Below are 20,821 nucleotides of genomic sequence, written 5' to 3'. Positions count from 1 at the left end.
ATTTTCAGCTGAAAATTAGGAGAATATTTTCCTGAAGTTTTCTTTGAAGACTATATTATTTCGGGTACTTTTCAATTAGCTGGTACCCACGCATTATATTGTATAGGGAAGATGCTAAAGGAAAATAGTCAAACGGATATCTGTCAATAGAGAATTGTATCGCTAACCGTGGTTTGTTATTGCGTTCACAATATTTAAACTATTGTTTTTTGGGTTTAGGGGGGAAAAGCTACCTAGGTTAGGTTACGTGGTATTCCTTTAGTATACCTACTCTTTTATATACTGCTAGTTTGGTTAATCCTAATGAAATAAAATAAAATAGGATGACTATATAATAGTTTAGAAACAAATTTGGGCTATATATTTGCACATTCGGGGGGGGGGGGCAAAGCATAACATATATTAAATACATGTCCTAACCTGACCTAGGTACCTCCCCCCCCCCAAAAAAAAAACGTATAAGAAATTAAAACCACGCTATACATTGTATTTCTATACAGCGGTGTCTTGTATCATCCCGTAAAAACGGGTTTTTCAAGGCGTCTCCAGTTTTCAACGCATCTCCAGTATACTAAAGGACTACCGGTTACGTATTTAACAAATGCTATGCTTCACTCCAACCCCCCTTATGTGCAAATATACAGCCCAAATTTTTTATAAACTATTATATTTTCACCATATTTTGTGTTATTTCATTAGGATTGACCAAACTTGACTTCTCACGCGGGTACCAGCTAATTTAATTTTTTTATTTTTGATTTTTAATATTGCTCCTTACTACTTTCAGTTATAAAAACCTATTTTTTTTTACTTAATTCAGTAAAAATAAAGTCTTAATAAAGTCCGAGCATTCACCCAGAAGACTTTTTTTTCTATCGGGCGACAGGAAAATTAGACTGCCGAAGCAAGGGTCAATTACTGTTAAAACCTGTCAAAATTTTCATATATTTGGGACAAGACTGCCATATTTTGCTTTCTATTATTGGTGGTTATCTGTAACGTCTAGATAATGACGTGACGTTACAAAAGGGGTAGCTGAAACCAATATTTCTGATGAATACTTTGAAAATTAAAGTCAAGTTGGTTCAGACCATTAAAACGAATGTTAATGTTGGGTTTATGGTTGACGTATTAACCTGAACCTTTTAAAAGTTTTTGTTTTAGGAGAGAGGGGTTAAGGGACTTGTTAATTTGTCTTTTGGGGAAGGGTGCAAATGAATTTTTCTCAGAACCATACAAGAATGTGTGGTGCGTTTTTTGTTCATGCCTGTCATCCAACAATTTCTTTTTCTGCCACTAAATATTTATACTAAACACAAACAGTTTACAGTTTCGACAAACAAAATAGCTTTTAAGATACAAACTAAAAAACCAAGTACCTGTATTGTGTCTTTTTTCATGGCTTGTGGTCTCGGTACCCCGTGAAGTTTGAAGTACAATCCACATGCATTGCACAGAGGCTCTCCTGTGCTACTTCTTCTCCAAAGAGTAGTATTTGCCGTTCCACAGTTTGTACAAGTTAAAGGAGGCTTCCGAGGATTGTTCTGAAATAAGAGCAAAATAGAAAGTGGCCGCCGAAATTTTGAAAGCACGTTTATTCTCAGTGTTAAATCTTCAAATTGACAGCAAAGTTTCCAATTTGGAAGTTATTTATATTAAGTTATTGTTTTGACAGTATATGGGAGTATTTATGTCAGTTCTAGCTCTACCTTATCAATGTCTAGCTGGAAGTTCTTTTTTTAAACCTTCCTTGAGAAATACAAGGCGTCTACTTTTAAAATGTGCCTACCTCTGCCTCCCTTCCCTTGTTATTAGCAGCTTAAACTTTTCCTCGCTTGTAGTCACGACTCAATATTTGCACTTCTTTATATTTTTCTTTTCGTATCTTATGTTCATATTCATTGTCCCAGGATTATCCTGCCTAACCTTTCATGTTTATCAAACAGTTCGTGGTAACGAACTGTAAGTAAGGAGCCACCCGGCTCAATGGTAACCGAAACTCTAGAAAACGGGATTTTGATACCAATAGATACATCAAAAGAATTCGATTTTAATGCTGATTTCAAATATATAAGTTTCATCAAGTTTCCCCATCAAAAGTTACGCGTCTGAGAAAATTTGGCTGATTTTTGAAAAAAGGGAAAAGACCTCCTAAAAGTTATAGAACCTTAATGAAAATCACACCATCATAATCAGCGTATCAGAGAACCCTACTGTAGAGGTTTCAAACTCCTATCTACAAAAATGTGGAATTTTGCATTTTTTGCCAGAAGAAAGATCACGGATGCGTGTTTATTTGTTTTGTTTTTTTTCCCAGGGGTGATCGTATCGACCCAGTGGCCCTAGAATATCGTGAGAGGGATCATTCGAACGGAAATTAAAAATTCTAGTGCCCTTTTTAAGTGACCAAAAAAATGGAGGGCAACTAGGCCCCCTCCAACGCTAATTTTTTCCCAAAGTCATCAGATCGAAATTTTGAGATAGCCATTTTCTTCAGCATAGTCGAAAATATGAGAACTATATCTTTTAGGATGACTTAATCCCCCATAGTCTCGGGGGAAGGGACTGATAGTTATGAATTTTACCAAATACTTACTCATAGTATTTTAAACTGAGAAATATACAGATATTTTCAGGGGGGATTTTTTCTGGTAGTGGGGGGTGGGTGGGTCGGGGTTATGTGGGAGGATCTTTCCACGAAGGAAGTTTTCATGGAGAAAGGGACTTTGTTATAAAGGGGGCACCGGATTTCCCAGCATTATTTAAAAAAAGATCAGAAATTAAATAAAAAAACAAGTTTTTTAGCTGAAAGTAAGGAGCAACATCAAAACTTAAAACTAATAGAAATTATAACGTATATGATTGGGTTCACCCCCTAGTCAATACCTCGCTCTTTAAGCCAAAGATTTTTTAGTACTTTCATAAGAGCTATTTATTCTAATTAACGGCCTTTGTGATTAAGAGGTCATTTTTATAGAATTGGAACAAAATTCGAAATTTAGCTTAAACAGCATAGTATTGACTAGGGGGCGAACCCCCTAATATACATATTAAAAATCTATGATTATAGAAGTTCGTTACGTAAGTTAATTCGTAAGTTATGTATATATATTACTAATAAAATAAATAAAATTAAACAAGTTTCGAGAAAGCCATTTAACCAAATAAAACTAAAATTAATATGTAAATTTTGTTTTAATTATTTATGTACGGTGAGGCAAAATCAAAACCTGCATTAATTCAAAAACCTTCAAAAATTAAATAAAAAAAAACAATTTTTTTAACTGAAAGTAAGGGACGACGTAACGAACAGAAATCATTTCGTATATGAAAGGGGCTGTCCCCTCCTCAACGCCTCGCTCTTTACGTTAAAGTTTTACTTTCTCACAATTCTATTTTTTTAAACAATAAAAAACTTTAGCGTAAAGAGCGAGGCGTTGAGGAGGGCCCTTTCATATACGGAATAATTTCTTTAAGTGTTAACGTCGTTCCTTACTTTCAGTTAAAAAAACTTGTTTTTTTTATTTAATAGCTTGGTTAGTACAGCTTATTTTTGAGTGCACGCAAAAAGCGATGGCACACAAAACACTTCAGTTTATATGCGTATATGCCTTTATAAATAGCCTTTTTAACGTTTAATTTTCTTGTGTTCGGTTTACTTTTGTATGTGATTTTTCTACCTTTCTGCGGTTTTAATGTTTCATTGTAAGGCGAGATTTTGCTACCATGCGGTAGCTGAGAAGTAGCTTCATTAAATTACCGAACATAATTATTTTCGAAAATTGTTTCTTTTTGATTGAGAAATAAGTTGAAAAATATATCAGATAAAAATGGAATACTTCCAAGAAAATTTAAATCACTCTACAACAAGGTCGTATCAAGGGTTTTGTTCGGAGGGGGGGGGGATACATGGAACAAAATTTGAAAAACACATAAAAAACTTGTTTATATGCAATTTTTTTACGTTTTTACTGATCGAACAAAAATTTCAGGGGGGGGGGGGGGGTTAAACCCCGTAACCTGAAATGGATATAGTCCTGCTCTCTAATAAAAAGTATAAAAATACATGATTCTGGGTTGGTGAATGGATAGGTAACCATTAAACCAAAGATAGTTACGTTGATTAGGCTATAGTTCCTGCCATTAAATGCTTATTTCAATTACCAAAACCATTCCAAAGGGTAATTATCAAATATGACAGAGATACAACTGAATGCAATCAGTGGTGGATCCAGGGGGAGGGGCGCCCCCCAACGTAGTTTAAAGTAGTGTAATTTACTTAATTAACGCAATTTGCGTTAATTAAACTTGCACATAACACAAGTCTATCGGATCAACCTATTTTGCCCCACCCCCTAAAAAGTCCTGGATCCACCCTTGAATGCAATTAGAACTAGAAAAACAGTTTCTGATCCATGGTGTCTTATCAGAAACCGTAAATTTCAAAGCTTTATCCCAACACGGACCCTTCAATATAGATCTAACACCCTCCCCCCCCCAATACAAGAAAGAAAATTATTTAGTAGAATGTTAGAGGTACTTATGAATTTTATGGTACACGCGAAAGAAGTCAAGTTTGGTTAATGCTAATGAAATAAAATAAAATAGGATGAATATATAACAGTTTAGAAATAAATTTGGGCTATATATTTGCACATTAGGGGTGGGGGTGGGGGGTATAGACTAGCATATATTAAATAGGTAACCTAATCTAGGTACCTTTCCTCCCCCTAAACCCCCAAAAAACAACAGTTTTAAATCATATTGTAAACGCAATTTTAAGTCACGCTTTGCCATTCATTTTTCTCTTGCAAATACCCGTTTGACGGGTTTCCATTAGTAGTTCCTTGTACAGTATATAGCGGTGTGTACCATAAAATGCACATGTACCAATTTAGATTCTTAGGCGGAATCACGTTTTTCTTAATATAACAGTCAGAAAAAAGAAGTAAAATACCTAGGCAGAGCTCCCTTTTTTCAATAAAAAAAACTCTTCTAGATAATTGATTTAGAAAAACGTGTTTTCCAAAATATACTTCAGAAGAAAAGTAAGCAGCGATGTCAAACATAAAACGGGTAAAAATAGTCACATAGTTTGTGGTAATAAACTGTAAATAAGGAATGGCTTGTTCTAATAGTGACAAAAACTCTACAAAAGGAGTTTTGATAGCATATATAATATATAACATTGGAGTTTGATAATAACAATATATACGTCAAAAGAAATCGGCTTTTTATGATGATTCTAAAAACAATTTAAAGTAATTAAGTTTAAAGCTACCTACAAAAAACTCATAAGCGTAGATGATGCCTTTATAAACAAACTTATTCAACTCAAAGATTGAAATGTTGATTTTAGTCCGAGACTAAAAATACTTTTTATTGCCTTCCTTTTTAACCTGAGAAATTTGTCCAAAACTATATCGGACGGAATAGAAATTACACTTGATTAAAATGAATTAACATGATGGCGCATGCCATTTTATCGTAATTCCCTTAGATAACTCATTTCACCAATTCAACTTTAATATTTATGCATCATAAAAATACGTTCAATTGCGTAGATAAGCCTTCTATGTGACGGGAGTTTTATGGGCTGTTTCTGTTTTGGAGTTCTAAGGTCGCAACGAAAACAGATAAGAAGATGAGACTAAACCAGACAAAAGAGAAAAAAGAAAGGTTGTTCATATGATAACGCCTTTAACGTCTCCTGCTTTTCCTTGTTGCGTACCAAAGGTGACAAAATTTGAGCCTGGCTTTATGACAACAGAACCAAGGCATTACTCTTAAATTTTGACAACCTGACATATAAAATATAGCCAGAGTTTTAACGCACGTATACAAGAATCTATTTTCTGGGATTATTTTTTTTTTTGGGGGGGGGATTTTTCAGAACAACAAAAACCGGTAAATTCTATGAAAATTATATTAACTTCCCCAAACAAGCGGTATGCCGTTTAGAGTACCGGGCTTGGACAGTGGCGGTACTGGCCTCTTGTGCCCGTGGCAATGTCTTGATCAGCCCCCCAACCCTCCTGTCTCCTAAAAATTTTCAGGCCAAATTTTAATAATAGTTTCATTCATTAACAAAATTTTAAGATTAACAAAACTTACATTGGAAAAGATGTGGGAAACAGGAAAACTTCGCATTCAATTTGCTTATACTTACTGCCAATAACACCCTCTACTTTATTTTAATAGATTTTTTTTACAAAATAACTATAACGGGTATACTATCTATTTGAAAATTTGCGCCCCTAAATTTTCTGCACCCGAGGCAAGCCCCCTCTGCCCCCCTCTGCAAAACCGTCTCTGAGCTTGGAGCTCCTTAAAATTCATTGCTGTAATGTTTTGGAACGGAAGATGTTATGTTACACGACAAATTTTGAAGTTAGAGTAGAAGAAAAGGAAAAAAAGTATTAAAAATTATTTATCACAGGCTGCAACAGCGCTGCCTAAGTAAAGAGGGATATGGGCACAATGTATTATTTATTTTTATTTGTTTTAAGCCAGGGCACTTTGTATAGAAGGAGTCGTCGTAGAAACTTCGAAAAGGGCTCATTCGATTGGAAATTGAAAGCGTTAGTGCCCTTTTTAATAGTCGAAAGTGATTTGATGGCAACTCATCCCCTCCCATGCCGACTATTTCCTCAAACGCATCCAATCAAAATTTTGAGATAGCCATTTTGTTCAACGTAGTTGAAAAGTCCAAAAATTGTGCCTTTGAGGATGACATCCCTCCCCTCAGAGCCCTCAGGGCAAGGGTTGTAAGTCATGCACTGGGGACATATAAGGTTCATATAGAAAGGGTGATCGTATAAACTTTGGAGAGGGCTCATTGGATTGGTAATCAGAATTCCCCCTGATTACTCTTTTAAGATTCAAAGTGATCGGAAGGCGGATAACCTCCCCGAACCTTATTTTCCCGAAATGCATCTGATAGAAATTTTGAGATGGCCATTTGTTGTCGTAGAAACTTCAAAAAAGACTCATTCGATTGGAAACTAAAAGGACCTTTTTTAATAGTCAAAAGTGGTTAGAGGGCAACAATATCCCCTTCTCCCCCGCGCCCATTAATTCCAAAAACACATCTAATCAAAATTTTGAGATATCCATTTTGTTCAACGGAGTTGAAAGGTCTGAAGCTATGTCTTTGAGGATGAAATTACCCCCCCCCCCCACAGCCCTCAGCACAAGGGAAACATCTCCCGTCTTAGATCATTAGTTTACAAAAAGAGAAAATGTTTTAACAGAAAAAAGTAAACAGCTGTATTAACACCTAAAACGAGTAGAAATAGTCCTACAATAAGTCAAACTTACGAGTAAAACGAACAGAGGTTGCTATGAATGAATACCTGAAGCCAAAAATATATTAAAAGAAATAACCAAGTGAACTAACAAATAACCAACTTGAAATAACCAACATAGTCTACCACAATTAGACATGGGGCTACTGTCCCCTGAAACTTTCTGGCGGCTGGAACGTGGTTTTAGCTTTACTGGAAACGAGTTACATTTCAAAGTTTTTTCATTTGTCATAAGAACAATACATCAGAATGCTAATTGGGGCTTACAAATAGAGGGGGAACTACTCCCCCTCTACCCCCCTAAAAGGCTAGAGAACCAGTCCTTGTTTTCTGAAAGCGAAATACATTATCAATATGTATGTTGTTGACAATGGTGTTTGTCAATCTTGCATTAAGAAGGATTGATAAAATTTGGTTCGTTTTGTAAGCTCTATAAGCTTATTAGATTCCAACACATTCTTTTGACTGATTAAATAAAAAAAACATGTTTTTTTTAACAGAAAGTAAGGAGCGATATTAAAACTCAGAACGAACAGAAATTATTCCGTACATGAAATGGGCTGTTCCCTCCTCAACGCCTCGCTCTTTACGCTAAAGTTCTTTATTGTTTTAAAAATAAAGTTCTGAGAAAGAGTCAAACTTTAGCGTAAAGAGCGATGGGTTGAGGAGGGGACAGCCCCTTTCATATACGGAATAATTTCTGTTCGTTTTAAGTTTTAAGATCGCTCCTTACTTTCAGTCAAAAAAACTTGTTTTTTCATTTAATTTCTAAACGTTTTTGAATTAATGCAGCTTTGATTTTGGCTCACCGTACATGAATAATTAAAACAAAATTTGCATATTAATTTCCTTATATTTGGCTAAATGGCTTTCTCAAAATTTTGTTCTGACGTAACTTACGAATTAACTTACGTACCGAACTTCTATATTCGTATATTTTTATTACGTATATTAGGGGGTTCGCCTCTTATTTAGTGCCATGTTCTTTATGATTCAGTAACGATTTTGTTCAGGTAATGTAAGAATGGCCTCACACTGACAAAAGTCACTAATTACAATAAACGCCTCTGCCGTAAGCACAAAAAAAAACTTTAGCGCTACGTATAAATCACTAGCTAGGAGGCAAGCCCGTACATACACGTATTCCTTTTTCTTTGCCTAAAGATTCGCTGTTGCTCTTCAATTCCAGGCGAAAAAATTGTTTTTTTTATTATTTAATTTCTAATCGTTTTTTTAAATACTGGTGGGAAATCTATTGCCCCCTTCATAGCAATATTCCTTCCCCCACGAAAACTTCCTCTATGGAAAGATCCTCCCACGTAACCCCCGACCCACCCCCTCCCAACTACCAGAAAAAATCACCCCTGAAAACTTCTGTATACTTCCTAGTAGCCAATACTATATGTAAACATTGGGCAAAGTTCATAAGTTGCAGACCTTTCCCAGGGGACTGTGGGAGATAAGTCATCCTCAAAGACATAGTTATTGTATTTTTCGACCATGTTGAACAAAATGGCTATCTTAAAATTTCTTCTGGCAAAAAAAACAACGAAATTCCACATTTTTGCAGATAGGAGCTTGAAACTTCTATAGTAGGGATTACTGATACGCAGAATCTGATGATGTGGTTTTCATTAAAGTTCAATGACTTTTAGGAGGCGTTTCCCCCTTTTTTCGAAAATAAGGCAAATATTCTCAGGCTCGTATCTTTTGACGGGTAAGACTAAATTTGATGAAATTTATATACTTGAACTCAGAATAAAAATTTGATCCTTTTGATTTATCTATTGGTATCAATATTCCGTTTTTTAGAGTCTCGGTTACTATTGAGCTGGGTCGCTCCTTACTTACAGTTCGTTACCACGAACTGTTTGAAAATAAAATTTTGCTGAATGTAACCGCATTTTGATATGCAAAAAAAGAAGAAAATCTCAAGTCTGCACTGATAAAAAAAAGTAAATTCTCCAGACACTTACCAGATTTCTTTTCGGCCTCACCAGTGGGCGATTTATTCCGTTCATGCGGTGGTAGAGGCCACAGGCGTTGCACAAGTAATGACCAGTACCGTCCCTACGCCAAAGAGGCGTTTCAATAGAGCCACAGTTTACACACTCGCGGCCATCCATTGCTTCAAATTCTTCTGCAAATAAAAATCAATTTAATCATAATATGATTGATATTGTATAATGGACATAAATACTGGAATAATCTCAAAACAAAATTCCGAGAAAGATCTAAGGTTGTAGTAACTAGGTTACTTTGACCTTAGATTGAGGAAACCCTTTGTTTTCAATGTGATTTTAGAGTGAATATGATAGATCTTTAAATGATTACAGAAAAATAATGTACACACAGGGGATAAACACTTAAACCAGTCTCAACAACAAATTTTGGCTTTATGATTATTTTAATAAATGTCCAACGGTTGTTGTATAACTCTCCTGTGTTTTGTCGTTTTCCACCCTTAGGGTTTCCTGAAATACATCCCCATCAAACAAACTTATGTCTATATATGAGTGGCCTCCTTAAAGAGCCAACTTTCAAAAGTCCCTTACACCAGGTGGCGTTGGTGGGTCCAGTGTTGTGGGGACTGTGCCAAGAGTGGCTGAACTGTATGACCCACGTGGCAGTCGACACCACTTGGTAGTGGAATGTGGGTGACCCATGTCGTCTGCAAGTGGAATGTCGTCTGCAAGTCTGATTCCGGTTCTGTTAATAAAACAACCAAATTTCGTAGAAATTTTAAAAATATATTAATAGTTCCCTGGCTATGAACCTTTGTAGTACAATTTAGAACAAGATAAAATTTCAAGTTGAAACTGAGAACATCCAGTGGGTTTGGAGTTGGGAGATAGAGTGGTGTTACGATTTAGAGCTCTTTAGAATGCTCACTAAAGACCGTGAATATGGCTCAGTCTGGTATGCAGGGCCAGGATCTTAGGGGGAGGGGAGATTAATTTCCATTCTCAGCCCCCATCCTTTAACCGTGTTAATTTTGCAAATGCTTACAATTTTTCCCAAAAATTAACATAATTCGCCTTTTTCTTGATACTTTGATTAGTACACTCCCCCCTGGAAATACCAGATCCTGTAGTTAAATTCCTACGTCTTTTTCAGGCATAAATACTAATTTTCCATAATTAGAATTTTAATGAAGCACTTCTTAAAAATAGCAAAAGGTATGTATTTCAAAAACAAGAATAATTCTCAGATCCTATCCAATTTCGGTGCCACTTTTCTCTTTTTCCGCCTTCCTGAGCCTGAAAAGTCTTTTTTTGAGAAAACATAACTTTTATTGAACCTCTGAAGATTTATTTTGGAAATTTTTCCAAAATAATGTTTTTTAACTTGTTTTCAAATATAAGAAGGGGATCAGAAGAGGTGTTTATAGGCTCATGAATCTGATTTTTACGCTTTTGTTTCCAATGTACAAACACAACACTTTATCCGTTGCATATTTTTCATGTGCTATTTTGCCAAGTGTGCGCTGGACTGAAAACAAATTTCGGTGACCCCTCAAAAGGTTAAAGCGCAGTTTATATTTCATGTGCAGTTTATGATGACAGGACTTTTTTTCGAACTTGCAATGTTTTCCTATTTATTTTATCAGAGCTAATTTAATTGTTGATTTCATATCTAGATTATTCATTTTTTTATAATTAATATAGAAACTGTCATAAAGTTTTCTCAGTTTTCGCTATAAAGTCAATTTAATTCTTTTCACTTTTCGAAGAATACGAGAAAAAACCATAAACCAGAGCAAAGGATATAGGAAACTTTTGAGAGTGGAAACTGGCACTGGAGTCTAAGAAAAAAAACTAGTAACGCCATCTAGCGTTTAGCAACTTTGTTCGACCAAATTCTGCTACATATTTGTCTCTTTAGAAATTTCAAAATGCATGACAAGCATTTTTCCACCTGCTAAGCTTTCCCCAGGCAAATTGCCGACTGGATTTTGACTTAAAATAATTCTTGAAATAAAAAAGGCGATTGATTATCAAATACAGAGAATTTTCAGCTTTTAAACACTATTGCATTGTAGATTAATCATATCAAATATCCAAGGTGGCGCTCGCTTTTCGAAATTGTGTACACCCGGTGGCACACACCAAGCGCAACGAAAGTGTGCCAAGATGGGGGCACACTGGGTGATGGGGCTGTACCAAGCGTGGTAGAGCTTTGGCGTTCCAATACGTACACCAGATGGTAAGAAGTGGGCACCCCCTTGCAAATATCCAACTATGTTTTGAATTTTCTCATTTTTCAAGGAACTCACCTGCCGTTATACTTCTATGGCGCTAGTAGTATTTTTACGCTCTACAAGGTAAAGTGTCTAATATCGGATGACTACCTCTTCACCAGTTATTTTTGTTTTGTTTTTCTTTTGGTTTTTGGCCTGTAGGGGGTTCAATGAGAACATCTACTTCGGATAAATTAAAAATTAGGTGGTAAATCGTGAACTTTCAAAATTGCCAGTGAAGGCAACTTCAGAATGGAAGCCTATACAGTTTTTGTAATTTCAATAGAAAATAAAGTCAAAATACCTGTATTTAAGGTCAAAGCAAATTTGTTCTTCTAGGGACGATGCATCCCCATTACCCTAAACGATGGGTGTGCCTATGCATAGATATGACAACAGTTGTGTTCTTGTCTTGAAAAGTATTAAATATTAACATACGGGGCTTGATACCTAATATCGGACCATCAAAATGACATATTTAATACGAAATATTAAAATTCTTAGCTCAAGTTTCTTTTTGTAGCAACAAAAACGTGTAACGCCATAGGCCTTTAACTGCCTTTACACAGCTGCTTAAGGAAGCACCTCATCTATAGTTCAGTTTTGGTTTCTTTTTATATTAAATAAAAAACAAGTTTTTTTAACTGAAAGTAAGGAGCGACATTAAAACTTAACACGAACAAAGATTATTCCGTATATGAAAGGGGCTGTCCCCTCCTCAACGCCACGCTCTTTACGCTAAATTTTTTTATTGTTTTAAAAAATAAAAATGTGATACAGAGTCAAAATTTAGCGCAAAGAGCGAGGGATTGAGGAGAGGGCAGCCCAATTCATGTACGGAGTAATTTCTGTTCGTTTTAACTTTTAATGTCGCTCCTTACTTTCAGTTAAACAAACTTATTTTTTTTATTTAATTTCTGAACGTTTTTAAATCAATACAGATTTTATTTTGGCTCACCGTACATGAATAATCAAAACAAAATTTGCGCATTGATTTTACTTTTTTTTTGGCTAAATGACTTTCTCGAAATTTTGATCTGCATTAACTTGCGTATTAATTTAGGTAACGAGCTTATACGTTCGGGTATTTTTATTACATGCATTAGGAGGTTCGCCCCCTATTTAATACCTCGCTCTTTACGCTAACTTCAAATTTCGTTTCAATTCTTTAAGAGTGACTGACCCCTTAATCACAAAGGCCGTTAGTTAGAATAAATAGCTCTGGTGAAAGTACAAAAAAATTAGTGTAAACAGCGAGGTAATGATTAGGGGGCTAGCCCAATCACATACGCAGGGGCGTCCTGAGGCTCATTTTATTGGGAGGAGGGGCGGTCTTCGTAGGGTTTACCGAATCGCTACCTGATTTATGCCGAATTTTCTGCAGAAATCAAGAATTTTGCTAAATTTCTGCCGAAATTTTCACCGAAGGCGAAAATTATACCGAATGCCCACAAAGTTGGGGAGCGCCCCTTCCCTCTCTGGACGCTCCTGCATATACGTATTAATTTCTGTTTCATAAAGAAAGAAAAACGAGCAAAAATGGGGTTTTTATAGGCCAAATGAAGATACTGAAAAAACGAAGCGAATATTTCGAGAGGACAAACGCCTCTCTTCTTCAGCGCGAAACGAAACGATGTATCAATAAAAGTCAAAAATTAAAAGAATTAAAAACAACTACCTAACAACCATAAAAGCGAGTTATTCGCCAATATCCGCGATTTGCACAAAATCCAAAAAATATAAACTGCCATCAACAGATACTAGCGAACAACTGAACAAAGGAAAGGAATCAATTCATTCACTCGAAAAACAAAACGAACCAGCAATTAAATAAGTTGGAAAACCATTGTTTCTTCTTTTAATTCTCCTACAGCAAAAATAGGGAAATTCTTATCAGTGATATTTCGCCCACTAATTCAGGCTCAAAAATCCTATATTAAAAATTCCGCTGATTTTGTTGACAAGGTAAAGCAAGTTTCGGTTAAACCAAATTCAAGAATTGGCAGTTTTGATGCATATTAATTGTATACAAATTGTGATCCTCAAATGGCTGAACTGTTTTTGTAGAATAAACTTAATTCTAGCCCATCTATATCAGATAAATCGACTCTTTTGAATCAGAAATTTCTTTCGCTTACAGCCCTTTGTAACAGAACTTCTTTTTACTTCCATTATAGAGGCATTTTTTATAGACAGAAATATGGGCTTTCCATGGGTGCCCCCTTTCTCCAATACAGGCTGATATCTTTATGGAAGACCTTGAAGAAAGGGCTATTTTGCAAAGTTCTTGTAAGCCTGAGCTTTGGGTTCGTTTTAAAGATGACATTTTTTATTTATGGGAGCATGGTGACGAGTCTCTGGGTTCTTTTCTTCACTTGCTCAACTCCTTTGATCCAAAACTGAAATTTACTCAAGAATCAGAGATAGAGAGGCGTCTTCCTTTCTTAGATGTTCTGGTGCACCGAAATGATTCATGTTTCGAGTTTAGTGTCTATAGAAAACCCACACATAATGACCGTTACTTAAGTTATTCCTCTAATCATTCTCCTGCTGTGAAAAGAGGAGTTGTCACTTCTCTAGTTGATAGAGCATTGAAAGTTTCTTCAACACGTTTCTTGGATTTAGAACTCAACCACCTTAGAGATATTTTATTTGGGAATGGTTATCCAATTAGTTTAATCAATTCTGTAATTACAAAACGCATTAAAAGATTATCAGATAGTTCCACAGAAAACACAAATCAAAGGGAAAATTCAGTTTATCTTGGTCTCCCATACATTAAAGGGATTTCAGACCACATTTCAAAAAATCTAAGAAAAAATAACATTTACACTTATTATAGACCCAGAAAAACTATCAGGTCCCAAATTTATCAAGGAAAAGACCCTATCCCGATAGGTGAAAACTCCGGTGTCTACAGAATTCCTTGTTCGTGTGGTCTTTGGTATATTGGAAGAACTAATCAGCGACTAACAGATAGATTAACACAGCACTCTAGTTCAATTAATAATACACTTAAAAAGCGGAAAAAAACAGAAAATTTTGACTCTGCCCTTGCAGAGCACATTTTTGAAAAACCAGACCATACTATTTTGTTTAATCAAGCTAGTCTTATTTCGAATGATAAAGGTATTGTCCAGCACTACAGAGAAGCTGTTTAAATTTATAAATTCCAACATTTAGGTCTAGCTTTAAACAGAGATTCCGGTTATTTAAGAATAAACGAGTCATATTTCAGTTTTCTGAAAAGAGAAGTCGATACTTTAGTGATCCCTGAAATAAGCCTTGAACCACTTTCCCGCTCATCTAATCAAACACGTGAACAACCCCTTAGGTCTCAAAGGGTGTCTGCAAGAAATGCCTTAATTAAAATCCAAAATCAAATGACATAGTTTTCGAACTTATGTAATTGCTGGTTCGTTTTGTTTTTCGAGTGAATGAATTGATTCCTTTCCTTTGTTCAGTTGTTCGCTAGTATCTGTTAATGGCAGTTTATATTTTTTGGATTTTGTGCAAATCGCGGATATTGGCGAATAACTCGCTTTTATGGTTGTTAGGTATTTGGTTTTAATTCTTTTAATTTTTGGCTTTTATTGATACATCGTTTCGTTTCACGCTGAAGAAGAGAGGCGTTTGTCCTCTCAAAATATTTGCTTTGTTTTTTCAGTATTTTCATTTGGCCTATAAAAACCCCATTTTTGCTCGTTTTTCTTTCTTTATGTGATGTCAGGCCAATGTGGTTTAAGAAATTAATTTCTGTTTGTTTTAAATTTTGATGTTGCTCCTTACTTTCAGTTGAAAAAAATATTTTTTTTATTATTTATTTAATTTCTGATCTTTTTTTAAAATAATGCTGGGAAGTACGGCGCCCCCTTCATAGCAATGTCCCGTCTCCCACGAAAAATTCCTATATGGAAAGATTTTCCCACGTAACACACGACCCCCCCCCTTCCCACCCCCCAACTACCAAAAAAAAACACCTGAAAACTTATGTATACTTCCCAATAACCAATACTATACGTAAACATTGGGCAAAGTTCATAACTTGCAGACCTTCCCCCTGGGAATATGGGGGGATTAAGTCATTCTCAAAGACATAGTTATTGTATTTATCGACCATGCTGAACGAATTGGCTATCTTAAAATTTTGATAGGATGACTTTGGGAAAAAATGAGCGTGGGAGGGGGCCTAGTTGCTCTCCATTTTTTTGGTCACTTAAAAAGGGCACTAGAACTTTTAATTTCTGTTTGAATGAGCCCTCCCGCGATTTTGTACGATTATTGGTTCGATATAATCAGCCCTGAAAAAAAACAACAAAAAAACAAATAAATACGCATCCGTGATCTTTCTTCTGGCAAAAATGCAAAATTCCACATTTTTGTAGATAGGAGCTTGAAACCTCTGCAGTGGGGTTCTCTGATACGCTGAATATGATGGTGTGATTTTTATTAAGGTTCTATAACTTTTAGGGGGCCTTTCTCCCTTTTTTTGAAAATCAGCCACATTTTTTCAGGCGCGTAACTTGATAGGGAGGACTAAACTTGATAAAACTTATATATTTGAAATCAGCATTAAAATCTGATTCTTTTGATGTATCTATTGGTATCAAAATTCCGTTTTCTACAGTTTCGGCTACCATTGAGCCGGGCCGCTCCTTACGTACAGTTCGTTACCATGAACTGTTTGATACTGAATGCTCAAACAGAGCATAAAGATAAACATTACAGCAGGTTTTTTTTTTTAATTTGACTACATGCCAGATAGGGCTGTATCTTTAGTTTTATTTGGGAAGGGGGGGGGGGGAATACCAAAAAGATGCTTCCTGTGTATTTCCCTGATGTCGCTTTTAGGGGATAGCTCCCCCAGTTTTCGAAAAAAAGGCAAATTTTCTCAGGCGCGCAACTTTTAATGGGTATGGTAACACTAAACTTGATGAAAATTACACATTTGAAATCAGAATAAAAATCTGATTCTTTTGATGTATCTACTGATATCAAAATTTCGTTTTTTTAGAGTTTCGGTTACTATTGAGCCTGGTTGCTCCTTACTTACAGTTCGTTACTACGAACTGTTTGATAACCTTGTTTGTCTTTTTATATTCTCTTGTGGACTTTTAACTACATTATTCTTATTCCTGCACTGAGGAGGGTTAAGCAGGGGTCTCGACCTAAATACTTCGTTTTGCCAACTTCTTGTGTCAAGGGCCATCCCCCCAAATTCTAGCAAATTACATGTGAATACAGATCTTTTGCACAGACAATTGTAGTTTGAAGACGTTTTAAAACTTACGAATTTAAATCGAACTATATTACGATTGTATCTCTGTGGACTTGGCCAAGATGTCAAACGAGCCCCTCTTCTAGTCTATAAAAACTCTGAAACGAGTTCAACAAATAATATACTTTAAAATATGTCTTGCTACTGTTTTTGCTATTGTAAAAGAAAACCCTGTTTTTTTTTCTACTCTTTTACATCCTAAGTTTCAAATATGACAGCTAAGTATTTATCACTCTAGCTTTTGTTGCAATAGAGACCTAAATGCTTGATCTCTTTATTTTTAGCGCAAAAATAATGTCACACGATCAATCACAAACCGAAAAATCACCACTAAAAATCCCTAAACAAACATTTTGGTGGGGGGTCAGTGTGCCTCCAAACAAACTAGTAATGTTGACAGTTTCTGATCCCCTTTTGAGTATTTACCAATCAAACTGAGAAAAACTCTTATGAACTTGCTTTTGTCTAACACGGGTCCACAGTATGAACAGGTGCTTGACCTTGAATTGATTTTTGCTTTGATTCAACTTAGTAACACAATCCTCGACAGTTTTACTCAGTATCATAACTTACTATTGCTTCTATCACTAAAAATCTAGAAGAGGGCAGCAACCGTAAAAGTAAAAATCCATTCTCTGCAAAAATCTAGACTTGAATAATTACATTTCAAAGTTACTAACCTTCAAAGGAGCCAATAGTAAATATTATGTTTTAAACAAAAATAAACCTTATAGAAGCTGTCTAGTGATTTCTAATGCGTTTTAATCGGTGCAAAATGGCTCAATAAAAATATACAATAAATTTTACTTAGCTTTCTCTTAAGGAAATCAATCAGTTCGTGGTAACGAACTGTAAGTAAGGAGCAAATATATAAGTTTCATGAAGTTTCAAGCTCCTATTTGCAAAAATGTGGAATTTTGTATTTTTTGCCAGAAGAAAGATCAGGGATGCGTGTTTATTTGTTTTTTTTCCTTTTTTCCCCAGGGGTGATCATATCAACCCAGTCGTCCTAGAAAATTGTGGGAGGGCTGATTCGAACGGAAATTAAAGGTTCTAGTGCCCTTTTTAAGTGAACAAAAAATGGAGGGTAACTAGGCCCCCTCTCACGCTCATTTTCTCCCAAAGTCACCTGTTTAAAATTTTGAGATAGCCGTTTTGTTCAGCATGGTCGAAAAATACAATAGCTATGCCTCTGAGGACAACTTAATCCCCCACATTCCCCAAGGGAAGGGCTGCAAGTTATGAACTTTGCCCAATGTTTACATATAGTATTGGTTATTGGGAAGTATACAGAAGTTTTCACGGGGATTTTTCTGGTAGTTTCGGGGGGAGGGGCTGGGCCTATGCGGGAATATCTTTCCATGAAGGAAGTTTTCATGGGGGAAGGGACACTGCTATGAAGGGGGCGCCGGATTTTCCAGCATTATTAAAAAAAAAATCAGAAATTAAATATAAAAAAAAATTCAACTGAAAGTAAGGAGCAACATTAAAACTCAAAACGATCAGAAATTATTACGTATATGATCGGGTTCGCTCCCTAGTCATTACCTCGCTCTTTACGCTAAAGTTTTTTTTTTGTGCTTTCATCAGATCTATTTATGCTAATTAGCGGCCTTTGTGAGTAAGGGGTAATTCTTACAGAACTGGAACAAAATTTAAACTTAAGCGTAAAGAGTGTGGTATTGACTAGGGGGCAAATCCCCTAATATACGTAATAAAAATAGACGAATATAGAAGTTCGTTACGTAAGTTAATTCCCAAGTTACGTCAGAACAAAATTTCGAGGAAGCTATTTAGCCAAAAATGTAAAATTAATATGCAAATTTTCTTGTAATTATTCATGTACGGTGAGCCAAAATCAAAGCTGCATTAATTCAAAAACGTTCAGAAAAAAAAACTGAAAGTAAGGAGCGATATTAAAACTTAAAACGAACAGAAGTTACTCCGTATATGAAAGGGGCTGTTCCCTCCTCAACGCCTCGCTCATTACGCTAAGTTTGACTCTGTCTCAACTTTATTTTTTTAAACAATAAAAAACTTTAGCATAAAGAGCAAGGCGTTGAGGAGGGGACAGCCCCTTTCATATACGGAGTAATTTCTGTTCGTTTTAAGTTTTAATGTCGCTCCTTACTTTCAGTAAAAAAAACTTGTTTTTTTTTTTATTTAGCATGTTTCAAGAATCGATGCCCGTTATAATCAAACAGTTCTTGACAACGAACTGTATGTAAGGAAAGCTTAATAATAACCGAGAGTTTAAAAAACGGAACTGTGATATCAATAGATACATCAATTGGCTTTTTATGTTGATTCCAAATATATAAGATTCATTAAGTTTAGTGTTGCCCATCAAAAGCGAAAAGCCTGAGAAAATTTGCCTGATTTTCGAAAAGAGGGGAAATACCCCAAACAAGTCAAGGAATCTTAATGAAAATCGCAATATCAGATTCAATGTAATAGCGAACCCTACTGAAAAAGGCTGCAAGGTCCCATCTCCTAAAATGAGGAAGTTTGTATTTTTTTTTTTTGCCAGAAGAAAGATCATGGAAGCGGGTTTATTTGTTGTTTTTTTCTCTCAGGGGTGATCTTTTCGAACCAATAGTCCTGGAAGAATTGGAGAGGGTCCATTCGAACGCAAACTGAAACCACTAATGTCCTTTTTAAGTGACAAAAAAGATTGGAGGACAACTAGCCCCCCTGACATTACCCTTTTTCCTCAAAAGTCGTTCAATCATAATTTTGAGATAGCCATTTTGTTCAGCATAAATCGAAGTCCACTAACTATACTTTTTGGGATAACAACATCCCCCCTCCCATTTCCTGGGGAAAGGGATTTAAGTTACGAAATTTGTCCATGGTTTACGAATAGCATTTTTTATTGTGAAGTATAGAGACATTTTTCGAGGGGAGAAATTTCCTTGGAGAGGGAGGTTTCCGGGGGTGAACTTTCCAGGGGAAATTTTTTACTGGGAAATTTGTCAGAATACCGATACGAAATTCTTTAATTTATCTTGCTTTCTCTCTGCCGACTCAATTTTACATATGGAGATATATATTTGGGAATTGTCCCGGGCAATTGCCCGGGGAAATTGTTAGCAGGGTTGGAACCTGTATGGAGAATTTTTCAGGAAGGCGTCGTAACATCTAACCGTCCGGAGCACCAACGTCATTTCGTCTACAAAATCCATCATAACATCGACAAAAAAAAATCCGTCAGAACGTCATAACATCAAAAATTTTAAAACTTGAGTTTTTTGGGGTTTAGGGGGAAAAGGTACCTAGGCCAGATTAGAATACGTATTTAATACATGCTATGCTTTACTCCAACCCCCCTGATGTGCAAATATATAGCCGAAATTTGTTTCTAAACTATTGTATATTTATGACTATAACTTATAATTTTTTTATATGTTATGACGGTTAGTGGTTGTGACGGATTTTCCTTTTAGATGTTATGACGTTTAGTGCTTGTGACGGTTAGTCAAAATGGTAGCATTCCGAATTTTTCTGCAGGGGAAGAGGAGATTTTCGGAAACAATTTTCCACGGAAGGGGGATTTCCTGCATGATTTTTTTTTTCAAATGAAATTATGCTAAGGAGAATTTTTAAGGAGGAATGGCACACAAGAAACTTTCTGGGGGGAATTTTCAGGAATCAGGAGGATGGAATTTCCCGGGGGAGCATTTTACGTGGGAGGACATTTCCAAGGATTAATTTTCCGTGAGGGAGAGGGAATTTTCCATGGAAGGGAAATTGGATTCCTGGAGATTATTTGAAACACGACCAGAACTTAAAACAAATATAAATTATTCTTAATATATGAATGGTGGCCCCATCCTCAATACCTCGCTCTTTACACTAAAGCTTGACTTTGTGTCCCAATTTTTTAAGACGACCCCTGAAAGACAACGGCCGTTTAATTAGAGTAAGAAGCTTTTTGAAAAGTACTGTGTAAAGAGCAAGGGACTGATGAGGGGGCAAACCCCCTCATATACAGAA

General features: G+C 35.8%; 1 protein-coding gene across 2 annotated transcripts in view; it reads right to left on the bottom strand.

Moving 5' to 3' along the window:
• LOC148948193 (uncharacterized) overlaps nt 1-20,821 on the bottom strand; it is a 64,065-nt gene that overhangs the window by 13,338 nt on the left and 29,906 nt on the right. For both annotated transcript variants that reach the window (XM_089094191.1, XM_089094192.1), the window contains exons 4-5: nt 9,284-9,447; nt 1,380-1,544 (exon numbers count right to left, since the gene is read on the bottom strand). In XM_089094191.1, coding sequence (XP_088950317.1) covers nt 1,380-1,544; nt 9,284-9,447 — 329 coding nt within the window. The remainder of the gene's footprint in view (nt 1-1,379; nt 1,545-9,283; nt 9,448-20,821) is intronic.

The sequence above is a fragment of the Artemia sp. Qi Xiang Cuo genome, chromosome 9, assembly GCF_049724085.1.
Source record: "Artemia sp. Qi Xiang Cuo chromosome 9, ASM4972408v1, whole genome shotgun sequence".
Classification (NCBI taxonomy): domain Eukaryota; kingdom Metazoa; phylum Arthropoda; class Branchiopoda; order Anostraca; family Artemiidae; genus Artemia; species Artemia sp. Qi Xiang Cuo.
Note: the sequence above shows the minus strand (reverse complement) of the source record. Positions and strands in the feature narration are given on the sequence as shown.